The sequence below is a fragment of the Mauremys mutica genome, chromosome 8 (genome assembly GCF_020497125.1).
Source record: "Mauremys mutica isolate MM-2020 ecotype Southern chromosome 8, ASM2049712v1, whole genome shotgun sequence".
Taxonomy (NCBI): Eukaryota; Metazoa; Chordata; order Testudines; family Geoemydidae; genus Mauremys; species Mauremys mutica.
The window spans coordinates 93,612,837-93,629,991 of record NC_059079.1 but is presented as its reverse complement, the minus strand read 5'-3'; the positions used below and the strand labels follow the sequence as shown (position 1 = coordinate 93,629,991).

Below are 17,155 nucleotides of genomic sequence, written 5' to 3'. Positions count from 1 at the left end.
CAAATGCAGCAGGAAACAAGTTATTGACCCAATGCACTACTTAGCTTTCCTCCCCCTGCATTCTGGACCTTTCCAGTCTCAGGAATGACCTAACAATACGAGGCAAAATCCTGTCCTTACTGATTAGAGTCAGGTTGTGCTTGGAGGGGAAAGGAGTGGATAGATGCTGAGCATGCATTAGGAACAAGAACTTTCCTATCAATGCACACTGACTCAGGGTGAGGCACACGCTGCTTTTAAATGAAGGACCATTTTCTCCATGGCTAGCAACTACTGCAGGCAGTGGTATATGTGCTGCTCACTTGGGGAACCTGTTCATGCCACGCTGGCTGCCATACCCTGTCCCATTGTCCACCAGCTAGAGATGAAGTCAGTTCTCCTTCCATTCCTGGGGCTGGGCTATGCTGCTGGAAAAGGGTGCAACCTATGCCCCAAGTCAGGATTTGGCTTATGGTGACCAGAACAGCACAGGGTATCCTACGGTGTCATCAGTTAGGAGGTCCAGGGAGCCAACGTTCCCCCCTCATAGGGTGACCAGATGTCCCAATTTTATAGGGACAGTCCCGATATTTGTGGCTTTTTCTAATATAGGCACCTATTACCCCCCCACCCCCTGTCCCGATTTGTCACACTTGCTGTCTGGTCACCCTACTCCCCCACAAGGCTTTTGCACTTCTTCAGAGTTCCAGAGGCTGCTGAGCAGAGGGGTGGGGCATGGCCTGACACCTTTAAGCAGTGGTCCTGTACCAAATTAGTACAGCTGCTACTAGAGCAGTGTGGATTTCAGCACCACTGACATTTGATCTGGATGGAGGGGCAGCAGGGCCAAATTTCATTGAGTGATGTTGCCACCTCGCCCATGGGATCTGATCCTGAATGGCAGAGCACAGAAGAGTCCATTAAGAACTTGACCCCTGGTAGCACTGGCTTATGCACAATGTGGGTAAGAGACAGGAGGTTCCCCTACAGAGGGAGAGCTGGGGTCCCTACAGGAGGTGGAGAGGAAACTGGAATTTACCCCCACACCAAAAAAAAATAAATCTGAATTGGCACCACTGGTATCCTACATGTGACTTAACTAATGATTTTCCCTAGTGCCAGAACAAATAATGCACTTTGCACTGTGCACCCTCTGCGCATCACAACACTGTTTGTCCCCACCCCAGGGGCAACTCTAGGTATTTTGCCGCCCCAAGCACGGCAGGCAGACTGCCTTCGGTGGCTTGCCTGCGGAGGGTCCGCTGGTCCCGCGGCTTCGGCGGACCTTCCACAGGCCTCCGAATCCGCAGGACCAATGGACCCTCCGCAGGCATGCCTGCGGGAGGTCCGCCGAAGCCACGGGACCAGCAGACCCTCCGCAGGCAAGCCGCCGAAGGCAGCCTGCCTGCCGCCCTCGCAGCAACCGGCAGAGCGCCCCCAGTGGCTTGCCGCCCCAAGCACGCACTTGGCGTGCTGGTGCCTGGAGCCACCCCTGCCCGACCCTCCCTCAGATGGTCTTAGTGTGGTAATTGCTGCCTATTGGCATTAGAAAGCAATTCGCTGAAATGCAGAGAGCCTGACAATATGAACAGTAAAAGAGGCTAGCCCTAGAGACACAGCAGGCTTTCAAGAGCCTGCTATGTCTCCTGCTAGCCTATGAAAAATATAGTTACCAGTGTCTACAAGGAGACATCAAAACTTTCCGTCATTTTTATTAGAGGGGAGAACAAACCAAAACCATAGCTAAAAACACCCTCAGTGGAGAGGATTTTAGCTCTGAATTGTGCAGCATTAGGAACGCACTAAAAAGGCCATTCATGTAAGAACTTGAGAGGCAAATTTAATCTTGGAGCAGGAGAACAGATGAAGCGCACAAATTCACCTAAAAATGTGAGTTGGGATTAACGGGCTCAGTATGGGGGAACTGAATGAAATTATCTGGCCTGTGTTATACAGAAGGTCAGACTGAATGACTTTTTTTTTTTGAAAGATCTATGAATCTACTAATCGCTTACCTGGTTAGAAATATCTAATCCAGCTGTGCTGCTAACTATCAGTAACTTGGAAAGACTGCAAAGATATTTATCCCTGATCCATTACAGGCCACCCTACATGCTTGTTCAAGCAATTGGTAGGGGAACAAAAATGACTATACATGAGCCAATTTATGTTCCATGCAAGCTCTCAGCTGTTTCCCATCCCACAGCATGAGCGGAGTTCTAACTGGGGCATGCGTGGAGAGAGTGACACATAGCGTGCACGGGTTTGCAATAAATTAATTAGGTATAAGAAAGAAAAGAGGTTGGATTAGGGTAGTGCTGTGCACTGACAAATAGCAAAATGACCTGTCCTAAATCTCAGAAGTTGGTTTCCCTGGTTTTACAAAATTAGGTCCTGAATAGCAAAACAGCAAAAAAAAAAGTGTTTTAATTTGTTACCAAGGCAATAAGTCAGGAATAGACTAACCCAGGTTTTCAGCAGTGTGTTATGTTCATCTATTAAATACTGCAGTTGGAGGCTTGGATGGGGAAAAATCTTAGATTCTTTTATTCTCCTATCAAATATTCCACACTGGTGGTTGGTTAGGACTGTGATCACAGAGTTCAAGTCAAATGGATTGATTTTGTAATTTTCATTGCTAGAGGAAAGGGGAAAGAAAAGGCAGATTCCTGGGTCAGTTTTGCTTTTAGTCTGGGGTTATTCTAAAAGATGACCTGAGCAGTCTGAGGCTAGTTCTTGACAGGAAGAACACTGATTCATTGCTTCAGTTTTAAACTCTTCTCTTGGTCTCCTTCAGTTCTCCTCCTCACTAAGAAAACTATAGCATTTGCAGTTAATTGTTGGCTTTTGTTTTGTAGTTATTATTTATGAGGCATTCACACCAAAAGATGCTCCCTTAGCAGGCACTTTGAGTAGCGTTGATACAGTCTTCCATATAGATAGGTAGCGGAATGAGATAGCAACATACTATCCTTCCCCAGCATCAGATTGGCACATAAATAATCTAGTGAGAGAAGAGAAGAACTTTGGAGAGTGATCTTGGCAGCAGTGTCAGGCTGCACACTCACCATCATTAGGGCCCAGAATGATGGGGATGGTCTCTTCTCCTTTAAGAGAGTTGGGAATGTCTTTGTGATCTTCCAAATGGTTCCATCGCTGCTTGACCTACTACATTCATTGGTTACCTAGACACATACTGCCATCTTTTTGGCAGCCTTACCTGTCTATGAGCAGTATCATCTTCCTTCCCTTGTTCAAGTACCACATAAGGCACAAACATGTCATCTGGATTATGTAGGCCACCCCGCTAGATTCAAAGTCTCTAGGCACCTACTCTGTAATGAAAATTCCCACCCAGCTTGTCGCAGTACTTACTAAGGGCCTGGTCAAGAGTGCATGCAGCCAAGAGACCATGTAGAGCAGGGATAGTCAATTATTTTTTGCCAATGTCCACATTTCTTGGTCAAGGTATAGGGGAGGTCCAGACTCCACAGAAAATAATACAAAAAACAACAACAACGATAAGTAAATAAAAAGATTTTGGGGTCTATTCAAAAGCATCTGGTGGTTTGGATTTGGTCCGTGGTCTATCAATTGACCACCCCGATGTAGAGTATGAGCATCAAGGTCTTCTTGTTGTTGGGTCTGGGTCTGGTAGACCCAGTCATTCACATCACAATGGCTGCCCTCCTGGAGTTCCAAGCTGATGGTTAGAAGCATGTGCCATCATTAACAATATTCTGCTCTGAATTAACTTGCAGAAATAAATCACATGCTGCAGTGCCTATGAAGAGAGAGTTTGGGGCCCTGTGCAATGATTCTTACAATGGTGACCAGAGACCTTTCAGATAATTCCCTTTTCCACTGGACCTCTCTAAACAAAATTTCTGGCGTTTTGCACATTGGCCAACTTTCTACTCTGCAGAGGTTCTGAGTAGCTCATGCCATGGGATTTCATACCTTCCATGGGCAAAGACTTGGACAAGAGTACCCAATAAATCTTTTCCATATATAATTCCTATGATTATACAGGTAACCAGCTTTCCTGCTAGTGGAGCATTAGCATATGACCACCTCTAGTGATCGCTGCTGCAATAAGCAAACTATCAAATGTCCATCCCCTAAAAGCCCAGTCACCCACTCAAACAGTTACTAAACACTGCTGCCCCTAATATTTTCCTTCCCTCGGTGATAGACTCGATGATTAATTTGCCCTACTCTAGCAATTTAAGGATACTGATGGCTACAGAGACAAGCAATCAGATTCTTAAATCAGAGGAACAGAAGCAAAATACAAACTTCCCACTGCTGTTGACAATAATCCTGGGTGAGGATTAAACTGTGGTTCTAAAGTACAAAGAATCAGGATTGAACATGTTGAGGGCTGGCACATTTTGTTTCTGATGCCATTTAAAAATCATGACACACTATTTAAACAATGTCCCAGATTGCTGACACATTGGTGGGGAAAAAATCCAATAGCAATAACCATGAATGGAACAGCTGTAAAAAGTTTGATGCAGAGGCTACAGCTCACACATGTCTGTCATAGCTACCACCAGCAGCAAATATACTCTGCCTCCCATAAACTACAGGACCAAGATGATGCATAATTCTTCCCCCGACTTCCTCCCTCCACCTCCCCAAGAAAGAAGATAGGATGATTTCTTCAGACCTGTCCCTAATCCAGCTTCACCTTTTCCTACCACCTACATAACATAGTATGCACAAAAGAATTTGTAACCATCAAATGAAGCCAGATTCCGATATAATCCCTGGATTATACTTGGTTTTGACATTAATTCTGCCTATTTAAAAATTTCAGATGCAGTAATACTTAATATGGTAATGTCATCATCCCGACCTGTTGTGCGGTATTACTGTGCACTGTTAAATAGCTGATGTGTTCTACCCGCAGGATGGGTGCATTTCAGTAGTGAGTCATGTAATTTCGGAGTGTAAAAGCTTTGAGAGCCTTTGTGATAAGAGGGGCAAAGTATTATCTTTAATCATTTTTTTCTGCGCTGTTTCAGTCACGACCCCTCCCCAGTAAATAGCCACAACAATACACCAAATTCACAAAATGATGTAAGTGTAGGTGTGGTTGTGTATCGAATGCAAATTAGGGAAGTGCTCTGATCTACATTGGTGAAGCACCATTGGCTGACGTGGAGACGCACAGCTGCAGCAAAGTAGAAATTAACCCAGTGAGCATAATTTACATGCTCTTTACTTTATATGACATGCTTTTATATACTACTTTTGGTTGCTTTTCTTGATATCTTTCTTTGGTCTGTTACACCCCCTTACACCTGGTTTCTGACCAATTAACACCCAATGCGTAAATTAGGCCGGTGTTTTCCATACTTTGCTAAATCTACATCACTTACATCACCAACTTCCACATGAGTTGTATCCGCTCCCACCAGGTCTGAACATGGCTCATTCATTAACTTGAGCCACAAAGCAGCTTTCACCTAACGTCTAAAATGAATGAGGAGAAAATAAGGCAGATTGGGTGAATGCTATGAAAGTACTTTCACAGGGCATGGTTTTATTCTCCCTGGTGTAAAAACAGGCTGCTGGGGAGATGCTAGCATTCCTCCTGAGGGGAGAAGTAATGCAAAAAAACTACCCAACCGTCTGAATTCACAGAACATAATTATATGAAGAGATTGAAATGACAAGTTTGATGGTTTTGTTCTATGTGACAAGGCTGACGTTAATGCTGTTAAAAAGAAGAAAAACAGAATTGTAATGGTAATGAACTTACCTTCAAATGGTTCCTTTCAACGAGTTGGATCCAAGGAGCTTTGGAAACTTTGTGAAGTGATTGTACAAACTCTATAGATGTAGGAATCACTTCTCCTGCCTTTGAAATTCTGTCCCCTCTGAGACATACTATTAAATAGGGGTAGCAATGGAAATTTAGGTTAGTTATTGAAATGGAGTTTCTATTCTTTGTCTTTCTTCTCAGAAGGATGGAAGTCAATACAGCAATAAAAACCTGCCTTCTATTTCTATATGGTTCTAGCACTACACGAGGATGCTAGAGACCTGGATTCAGTTCCCAGATCTGCAACAGGCTTCCTGTGTGACTTTAGGCAAGTCAGTTAACGTCTGTTCCCCATCTATAACAACACTTCTTCCCCTACCCGCTTTGTCTCACTTGCCTTTTCAGATTGTAATTTCTTCTGGGCAGCAACTTTCTGCTACCATGTGTTTGTACAGCACCTAGCCAATGAGACTGTGATCTTGGTTGAGGCCTCTAGGTGCTACCGTAATATAAATCATAATAATGACTGACAGCAGCAAAGTCATTGTAAAGGAGACTTGTTAGATTGGGTATTTGTTTCAGAGCTCACGCTTCCAGTTTTGGCACTCATTCCACATGTGTATTTGTATCTGATATTTTCATTTGCATAACAAAATAGTCTGTCTGCACACTGCCAGAATTCTAGTACAAGTACCATATACGTTCCAAACCAGGGGTAGGCAACCTATGGCACGTGTGCCGAAGGTGGCACGCAAGCTGATTTTTGGTGGCACTCACACTGCCCGGGTCCTGGCCACCAGTCCAGGGGGCTCTGCATTTTAATTTAATTTTAAATGAAGCCTCTTAAACATTTTAAAAGCCTTATTTACTTTACATACAACAATAGTTTAGTTATATATTATAGACTTAGAGAAAGAGACCGTCTAAAAACATTAAAATATATTACTGGCATGCGAAACCTTAAATTAGAGTGAATAAATGAAGACTCGGCACACCGCTTCTGAAAGGTTGCCGACCCCTGTTCCAAACCATGCCATGTCTTCACTTCTTACATGTAAGAGAAACAAAATGATGTGCACTACCACTTGAACAGCAAAAAATCCATAACAATAGTGAGGTGATTGAAGCAGTATGAAACCATGTCTACACTAGGAGCACTTTACCAGAATAGAAATCCTGATACCAGCAACGTTCCTAGTGTGGATGCAGCTATAACAGCAAAGCTGCACTTTGTTCCAGAAGAGCAAAGCAACCCTTCACAAATGGAACAAGCTATTCCTGTAAAAGTGAAGTTTTGCTGGTACCTGGATAGCTATTTCTACACTAGGGACCACACCTATGTCAGTCAGGGATAACAACACTTCATGCCCGACCGACATAACTATGCTGGCAAAAGTCTGGAGTGTAGAGTTGGCGTAAGTAAACGTTTGCTATCAAAGAAGTGCAATAGTGGGAGAATTTAAGACAAAGGCTAGGGTAGACACAGCCCAAGCCAGCAAGCTATCTGTAATAAGCCTATAATCGTGCCAAGTTGCAGTCCTGAAACTTCAATGACAGCTTCACTTATCTGTTAAAAAGTTAAGTAGGTCCGGCAAGATATAATACGCTTCCCTGGTCTCAAACAATGGGAGTTTGTAAGTTATTGCATAGCGTGCACAATGATTCGGAATTGAGAAGTCTTCATGCTTGTGTGTCACAGAGGTTGAAAGGAAAGGGAATATGGCTAAAATGAGATGCATTTATAAGAGAAAAGGTCAACAGATCATCCTATTCATATCTATACTGGCTACTTCTTTTGTTTTAAAGGGGGACTTAGTGCAGGTGAGATACGATGGATTGACCAAACTAGAAACAGTTTAGCCAACCGAAATGGGTACAACATGTGCAGCATGAGCACAGATTGTGTGCCTCAGATATAATCTACAGAAATCACTTCTAGAGATGAGTAGATAGCTCACTGTGTTGAGTCAGCCTTTGTCTCTCTAATGAGACTGCAAAACAATTCTGAAAACCTTTAACTCAGATAAACAGACCTTTGCAGTCAATAGGCCTACTCATATGACTCAGGACTGCTGAGGTGAGTACAGGTTGGCAGGATTGAAACCAAGACTGTGTCTACACTTAAAGTGCCACAGTGGCAAAGCTACAGTGCTGCAAGAGCTTCAGTGTAGCCACTTACCACAGCAAGAGGAGGGGTTCTCCCATTGCCACAGGTACTCTGCCTCCCTGAGATGTGGTAGCTAGCTTGGCAGAAGAATTCTTCTGTTGACCTAGTGCTGTCTACACCAGGAGTTGGGTCAGCTTAACTATGTCACTCAGGGGTGTGGATTTTTCACACCCATGAGCAACGTAACTGGGTTGACATACCTTTGAGTATCGACCTGACCTAAGATTGTAAATTGTGGTGGTGGGTTAGTGATGGGGCCTCCTGTCTATTATGGTCAATCCATTCATTTCACATAGACCACCCAAAACCCGACAGCTGTCAGTGGCCTGTGGTCACTACTAAACTTCACTCAGACCAGTCCTCAAGGAGGTGAAAACTACTGAGCAAAACCATGCAAAGCAATCTTAATTAAAAGGTGAAGTCAGGCAAAAAACTCACCCACTTGGTTGTATCTAGTTTCATGTTTAACTAAAAATGGAGTTTTGTTCACTGAAAGAGTAGTTGAGGGTTCAAGACCCCTCTGGTGTCTCTAGGCGATTGGCAGGCCGTGGGCCTTATGAAATGCTCTAGTGGGCCGTGTATGGCCCGTGGGTTGTACGTTGGGCACCATTGTCTTAGGCAATGAAGACAAGTCCTTTCTTTTCTCCAGAGATGTCACTTTTGCACCTCTTATGATAAGGAGAAGTAACTGGTGCGGCAGAGTTGCAGCTCCCCCTTTCTCACATGTTGACACTGATCCTCGATCTTTACTCCTCTGTGGCTTTGCAGGGAGTGGGAGGAGGATGTTCTTTCAAAAACCTCAGTATGGTTTGAACACTTGACTAAACTTTGTTCAGACTTTTGATGGAGCACAAGGCACAGAGCCAGTCTGGAGGAGTTAGGGACAAGTGGGCTTCAATTTCACATGCTTCCATTAGGAATGGGTCTGAACAGAAACTCTGGATCCAAACACTTCCGAACACTGATGTGTTCAAAATACAGATCCGGATTATAGATTTTGGCCCATCTCTAACTGATGTCAGGGCAGCACAGAATGGGACCAAGGAGCAATGGCGCCAAAGAGAATTAAACAGACATTTACAAACTGAATCAAAAACCTCCAGTGGGCAAGAAGTCAATTTGGAAGATCTCCAGATTTGGGTTTCTTTTTCCTAGTGATGAATACCTTGTTCCTAGAAATAAATCACTGCTCCAGAGCAGAGCGTAGTGAGGTACATATACATCAACGAACAGACCAGCCACTGCCTCAGCGTGCCATTGCCTTTAACCCCCTCCCCCCCCCTCCATGCTATTGTACAAATAATCCAGTACTTGAAGCAGAATAGAACTACAAGCACAGCTTGGATCTGTGCAGCCATTTACGTTGACTCTCTGGCCCATTCACTAAAGAGTCGTCATGCCTCTTCTCTGCAGCACCTCTGCTTCTCGATGTCCTGCCAAACCTTTTGGGTGGCACATCTGGGTCTAGATTTGTTTTTCACAGCTCATTTACAATGTTCCAGTTCTATTTCTGGTCCTCTGTGTCTAGCTAGCTGACAATGACTGCAACACCCACTGGTCAGAACAGTTTCGAACGTGCTCTTGAGAGTCCCCCTGTCAGAGGCCAGCATTTTAAAGATACTTCAGGCCTGAATCTGCTCTCCATTGTGCCAGCAAGACTCAGGATTAACTCCATTCCTGACAGTGAAGTTACACCCATGAAACCGAGATCAGAATCAGCCTCCTGTTATTTAGCCCAGGGAAACTATGCCAGTCTGGGAGGAGACTACGTGGTTTGGATGGTTTTCTGTATTTGAGCGGACAGGTGCAGGCAGAAGAGATTCCAAGGCATTTCCCGTGTAGAATTATCAACACTGCAGCTGGGAAAGTCACTTGAGTGAAAATCCAAATGTACCTGAACCAAGCCATGTTTGAGTCTGCCCAAATCATCCTAAGCACTGTGAATCTGGCTCTAGCAAGCGGAGCAGTAATGTGCTGAAGGGGGACTCCGAGAGGCCTCTAATTAACATCCTGCCACTAAGCTGAAAGGAGTATTGTAGTGAACTTCCTACTTCAATTAAGCTCACTTGCACACTGGATCCTACCAAAAGGCATTCTCTGAGGATCATAATTATTGAACAGCATTTTTTCCCTTTGGAATGGGCCAAAACACACCAAATAGGAGGAGTTTTCAAAAAATTTCCCAAGAGAAGGTACTAACAGACCTCTTTGCCCCAGCTCTCCTCCAAACACATATATGGGGCCTGAAGCTCTAGCACACTAAATCCTTTTAACATTACATCCACTTTGATGCTCTGGCAAAGGGGACAGCAAAGGCCCCTGGGAATATCTCCCATGCAGAGGGTCTCCCCAGTTGGCCTACAGCTGGTTTCTGTGGCATAGTTCTGTGCCAACACTGATCCCATGTTAAGGGAGAGAAGGAGCATCCGGGGCGGGGGGAAGGGACTTGGCTGAAGCACAATCCTCTCTGTCTATTCCCTTTCTGGCATGGCCCACAGAGGAGATGGGAAAGCAGAATGTAAGTTATATCAGCCCAAAGGCATTAAGTCCAGGACCACAGTGACCCTTCATACCACAATGTGAGATGGATTCAGTATTGATGCAGAGGGAAGGATGCCACCTATTTAAACAAGGTCACTGCTTCTTGCAACACTCTGTGTCATTCTTGAATGTCTCCTGTCCAAGCATGTAAGATCACCAACTGGTTGGAGGCCCTGCAGTAAGCAGACACTATGCAGTAATTAAGGACAACAAGCTGGAGAGAGAAGGTGCTGTTCATTTCTTTATGTTTACCTACATAGCTGTTGCCTTTTCCATGAATACAGTTGTTGCGAAAGAGGGGAAATCCACACTAGGGTCCTTAGCTTGGTTCCGCCTAAATCATTGGCAACGTGCACCCTTGGAAATGGGATTAAAGGGAAATTCTGTGGAAATGCATTGTTCTGATGCCTAAAGCAACCACGTGTTCATCCTGATGTATCCCAGCCAGTTTGTTTGCTCCGTTCATCCAGCTGGCAGGACACCACAAGTCAGATCACGTTGCTTGTCATGAATGGCATTCGACGGAATTGCCTGAGACTTGGTTTATCCAGAAATCTGTCTTCATCTGCCTCATTGTTCTTCCTTATTTGTCTTTATTTCTTGGCATTTTTAATGTGCCTTCCTCCCTCCTTTCTTTTAATTCCAATAATATGAGTTATGCAATCTTATAATAATCCAGCATCAATAATGGGGAAGTTATAACTAGCTCATTTAACATAATTATAGTGCACATTTATCCCAGCTATGAGGAGATGCTTTGAACTGCTTCCACATAGATAGATAAGATAAGATATTAATTTGCCTCTCGGTTTTGTATGGTGGGAGATTCAGATGTTTGGGATGACTGCCACAGCTCCGCTAAAGCCAGATGCAAAACAAACAAACAAACAAAAACCAAAATTCAGCCCAAAAGATTACTTCTCCCACTTCCGTCTCAAATGCACCAGTATTCCGGAAAGCACAAAGGGCCACATTCTGCTGTCACTTACACCCTGTATAACTCCCCTGGAGCCAGTGAAGTTGCACACAGTACAAGTGAGGGCAGCATCTTGCCCAGAGAGCTTATTGTAGTGATAAATCACGGAGCTCTTGAATCTCATAGCCTTTAGTTTTGGCCTGTTGCATTCTCTCTTCCCCATCTCCTGAAGTCTCAAAATAATGCTTTACATTGAGACCAGACACTGACTGCATTAAAGACACCTACCAGCCCGATATAACTGGACTAGCTCACTACAAGTGGTGGGCAAGCTCATTTGCCATAATTTCTATCCTTCAAACACTGTGATTTTAAAATACCAACTCAAACGTGAGTGCAGTGTAAGGGTCACATTCCACATAGGCAAGACAGAAAAAGGGAGCTTAGAGAGAGAAAATGGAAAACAAAAATAGAAAAAAGGGGGTGGGAATAAGGCAATGTTATGACAGACTGAAAAACAGAGAGACTGGGGAAGAGGGAGCCTCTAGCTAGCTTCTTTTAAGGGAGAGAGGGGAATTTTCCCCTCAATGTCCAGCACAGGTTCCCTGTAGCTTAAAAAAAAGTATGATTCAATTTTAGAAACTACTTGGGAAAGACACACACACACACACATTGAAATCTTGGGAAAATGAGTTTACAAACACAAACCATGATTGCACAGCCCAAAAAGAACATGCAAGGTTTGCAAGACATGACATTCATCCATTTCTACTTGGCGCCCTAAAAATGTGAGCAAAGAGTTTAACAGTCATACTTAATTACCCTCTTCTTCCACACAACCCTCTCCTCCCCCCAGTAATGATTGGGAGCATTCAAGTAGGAGAATGTAATCTGGCCCCAGGTTCCATGGCACGTTTACATTTTGTCCTTTATTTATTTTAAAGTTTTGAATCAAAGATCTACGTCTAGATAAATTTAAAAGGTACACGCAGCATAAGAATAAAAGGTGCTCTTGCAGCCTGTGTTCCTGTTTTATAGCAAAGTTCAGCATCCTTAGAGTCTGTATGTGTATGTATACATAAGAGAGAGAGACACACAGAAAGGAACATTGAATGTAGGGAATTTTTCAACTGTATCGCCACTTCCAAAGTTATCTGGGTTAAACTTTCTGCCACTACTGATACTCTGTGAAAATTAACAGCAGTTCTCAGAGTACCTCAAACTAGGGAGCGGGGCCTCTGGCTAGAAACTTGGAGGTACCCACTAGGATACACAGGGGATGCTACTTCTAGATGCATGTTCTTCATTACTTTGCGCTACCAATGACTTGATTTCTGCAGTTATACTTAACCCATTTAAAAACAGGCTAAACAGGTTTATTCTTAGATGCTGCTGATACAACCCTAAAAGCAGGCAGAAACCAAGTGACGGCTGAGCGGGGTGTCTACATTACAATTTTAAAAACCCATGGCTGGCCCATGCCAGCTGATTTGGCCTCACGGGGCTTGGGCTCACAGGGCTGCTTAATTGCAGTGTAGATATTGGGGCTCAAACTGGAGCCTGGGCTCTAGGCCCCTCAAAAGTAGGAGGATCCCAGTACTCTCAGCAAAGGACATCTTATCACTGGTTCTGTAAAGTCACTCTGAGCACTATCAGCTGCATTCTCCCAGAGACACAGAGCTGTCTCTGTGGGCCATGACTGGACAGGCCGTCTCTGATGTTGCTGTACCACAGCTCACAGAGATCCTTAAAGGTTGACATCAGGGTGTTGATCTATGCCCTGAAGTGGAACCAGTGGCAGATGCAGAACTCTCGTACATGCTCTCAATGATTTTTCCAGCCAAGGAGAGGAGCTGCTGTGTTCTGCATGGGTTTGAGTTTCCATTGCAGCTTCACATTTAGCCCTATGTACAGTGAGTTATAAAGTCTGGAGGTGGCAGCCATTGATCACTGTGAAATCTACACGTTAGCCCTCGGGGTCATTATTATCATCATCATTTCCTGGCCAGATGGAGGTGAAGGAAGCTACTTCCCACTACTGTTGCTCCCGTGATGTTTAGGATGAGTACTGGTTCCTGTAAAATGCAGATATTCGTCACTATCTCATTGAGTGGAAGGCAAATGCACTTCATCAGCGAGTCTCTGGATGTACTCTTAACCATAAACCAATGAATAGGTGAAAAATCCAGCTGTGGAGAGACAGGATGAATGTACTGTGGATACTGAACTAAGAAGTACGTCAGCAGCATCATTAATTATTGTTACCATAGAAGTCAATAAGAGTTTTGCAACTAACATCAATAGGCATTTAATCTGGCCAGTAGGGCCATGAGTGTGCTCAGCTATATAAAACCATGAGAGAGAAAGTCTCTGCCCCAAGAGGTTTACAGTCAGCATTAGATTCTCTACACCAATTAAGGAGCAACAGAGCCGGAGAAGAGATTAGTGGAAGGGTAAGCAAAAGAAGAGGTCTAAAGAGGGATTTGAACAAAGGAGGCCACTAAGAGGGAATCTGTTCCAGCCATAGTGAAAAACGTGGTGTGGCAGAAAGGCACTGAATTTTGAGTGTCAGGAGAAAAAGGGGAACATTAAGGACTGAGGGGAGGGGTTGAGTGTGAGAGGGGATGTAGGAGGAAAGGAGATCAACAATGTAGGTGGAGGCAAAGCTGTAGACGCTGAAAAAGAAGGTGAAAATGAACACCTTAAACTTAATCTGGAAAGAGAGAGAGAAAAAGCTGGAGAAGGGATTCAATGGGGAGAGATATGGTCAGAACATCAGGACAAGACGATATTTCATTTGTAATGTTTTGAGTAGACTGGGGAACTGAGAAGGCCATAGAGATAGAGGTAAAGGAACTAATCAATGTACATGCCAAAGTTTAACAATTTGGACAGAGAGGGGTGATTGTATTTTAGAGGCAATGCAAAGAAAGAAGCAGCAGGATTTGACAAGAGCCTGGATATGAGGGTGAGGAAGGACAAAGAGGTGTTGAGGAAATGAAGCTGGGGATGCAGGGAGGACAATCCAGCATAATTCTTTTACACTGGGAGCTCTTGAGAAACTGAAGTATACGGTCAGGATCTACTGTACCCCTCAAAGACAAAGCCTTAGAGAGACCATGTGATGATATTGACAAGGTTAGGAAGGGCATGTTGATCACAAGTAAAAGGAGTGGCTAGTATAGGAGGCGATACCTGGAGATGGATTAAGAGCCATGGTAGTGATTAGCCAAAGAGTTCTTTCCCACATGGCAGGCCTCTGCAGGTTTTTAATATGCATTAACTTTAGAAACTAGACTGACTGTGAGCAAAACAAGTAGTGAGCTACACCCACGCCCCACTGGAAAGCCTCTATATCTAACTGAGCAGGTGCCATTGCCAATCCACTCTACAGTCACAATCCCTACACTATGAAAATTCCAAACTCCTCCACTTCCTGGGGGTTGAATTTGTTCACAAAGAAAATAAGAATGAGGTAATATCAAGATCCTCCCCAGGTTTAGCTGCTCCCGGAGTGCCTCCCTCCAGATTGCTCAACCCACTCCCTAGATCTTCTCTCCTAAGAGAGTCACTCTTGTCTCCCACATATCTAGGTGGGGTGATGAGTCGCCTGACTCAGCAAGTCAGCAGACCCTGCTTAATCCTTTTCTAGCAGGATCAACAGCTACTGACAAAGCCAGGGGTCTCACTCAAACATTGCCAGCCTGTTACCCTATATTGAGTATTTCTAGATGCCTTGTTGGATTTAACAGAAGTGGTTAATGGGTTTGACCCACATCTTGTGTTCATGAGGTGCTAAGAGCAGCGGTTCTCAACTGGGGGTCTATGGCCCTCTGGGGGTCCACAAGTCCTTTCAGGGGGGGCATGGAGCCCCACAGCTGAAACCTAGTGCCCCGAGCCCCAGCCCCAAAGCTGGGAGCAGCACGGGGCTGAAGCGGGCAAACCTCCTCCACCCAAGCCAGGAGCAGCAGGGGGGGCTGAAGATGGGAGCCTCAATGCCCCCCCCATCCCCGCTGAAGCTGGGAGCTGCATTGGGAGCCCCCCCACATCCATACACAGCCCCTAGCTACCCTTTGCCTGCACCCTGAGCTACTCCCCTGCCTGCACCCTGCCTGGTTTTCAAACTTTTTGAACCAAGTCCCCACTTTGAGTTATATTTTTGGTTGCATCCCCCCACAGCCCAGACAGGTTGGGTGGCTTCCTGAGTGAGTCAGGGGGTGGAGGTGACGCTCCCTCCCTGGACCCCGCTATGCAGAGCTGGCATGAGCCCCACCCGCCCGTGCCCTCCCCAAATAGAAGTAAAACTATGCTTATGCCCAAGGGTCCCCCACTCTGATCCCCGCTGGACCCTGGTGTTTTTATAGCATGTGAGTGGGGGCTCAGCCAGAAAAACGGTGAGAACCCCTGCTAAGAGGACCACAATCATACAATGTTACTAGAGCTTTCTTTAGTACAGCACCACTAATGCTGTCCAGAAGAGAGTGGAAATTTCATCTGCTGACAGCAACCCAGAGAGTTGGTTTCCAGAGTGTGAAGGGAATAGTCTGGTATCAATACACACTTCACTACGAAGGTAACTAAACAGAGGTTCCAGTGAGAAGTCTGATGACATTCCTCAGTGAATAAACTAGATGACAGTTTTGATCCTTTCTTTCAGACTGTTGACATTTAAAGCTGCATTGGCAGATACATCCTGGCCTGATCTGACTACTTCTGCAATCAGATTAAAATTTACTCTCTTTGTTAAGTACCAAGGCATGTATAAAATAAGCTGACCTCATGTGGGCTCTGCACAAACAAATCTCTCTGTTTCTTTCAGATATTTCAGACCCTTGTTGTGTCCAGATTTGAATTTAAAGTGAACTGCTAGGTTCTTCGAGCTACATCTACCAGGGCCTTTGCAGCCATGTATTATCTAAGGGAGACTGACAGTCACTTTTGGCTCTGGACAATTTGATATACCTTGAAAGTTAAATCTTCAGTTAACAGATGTCCCTCCTGCTTAGGTGTATTTAGTTCTTAAAATAGATCAAAATCAGAGCAAGCACTATGCTTAAATTATGCACGTGAAACCAAGCCCTGCGTGTCATTGCCACACGTGCACAAAACTTCATTTTAGTGAAGAACCTAACAGCAGCACTTCCATGTTTGCTTTTTAAAAATGACTCCAGGCTGGAGAGGTTGAGCTTGACATTTCAACATGAAGTCTCTGGTTATCTCTAGAACCATTCTGCAGAGCTTTGTTGTGAGCATTTTCTTCCCGACAGCACCAGTGATGTGCGAGGTGCTCTATGGACAGTAAGACAAGGTCCCAACTCTTAAGAGCTTATGAACTTAAAGGCTTAGTTAGGTCCATTAAACAATGGCCTACTTGTAGGGGGCAGGGTGCCAAGCAGGTACATTGGGAGGCATGGTTTCTCGGGCAGTCACAATACCTGCCAGAGGTTCCCAGCACATAGGACATGTGTGTAACACCTGGGGGAAAATGTGGGTCATGTCTTTCCCTAAGTGATTCAACGACTATGGATTGTGACCCCAGTCATCAACGGATGGGGTCATGAACACGTCTGAACTGCTGTACAAAAATGGCATCCTCCAGTGGCGTGACCTTGCACGCACCATACGTGCAAAGTCACATTGCACAGAGGTTGCCATTTTGCTCAACAGTCTAACCTTGAGGGCATCAGACACGCGAGATCACGTTGTAGGCCCATGTTGCTGTCTGTGGTCACAGGAATCAATAAGTCCTAAATGGGGTCATGCAGGTACAAAGTTT

The 17,155-nt window shown here is 44.7% G+C and overlaps 2 protein-coding genes across 3 annotated transcripts in view; one reads left to right on the top strand and one right to left on the bottom strand.

Annotated features, from left to right (window-relative positions):
* The window catches only part of SH3RF2 (SH3 domain containing ring finger 2), an 80,827-nt gene that overhangs the window by 16,193 nt on the left and 47,479 nt on the right, over window positions 1-17,155 (top strand). The window lies entirely within an intron of this gene.
* GRXCR2 (glutaredoxin and cysteine rich domain containing 2) overlaps window positions 1-17,155 on the bottom strand; it is a 63,866-nt gene that overhangs the window by 44,274 nt on the left and 2,437 nt on the right. Inside the window, exon 3 of one of the 2 annotated variants that reach the window (XM_045026404.1) lies at window positions 5,753-5,880. In XM_045026404.1, the coding sequence (XP_044882339.1) occupies window positions 5,753-5,880 (128 nt within the window). Of the gene's footprint in view, window positions 1-5,752; window positions 5,881-12,325; window positions 13,569-17,155 lie in introns of those variants that run through there. The other variant, XR_006581486.1, reaches the window with a different exon arrangement.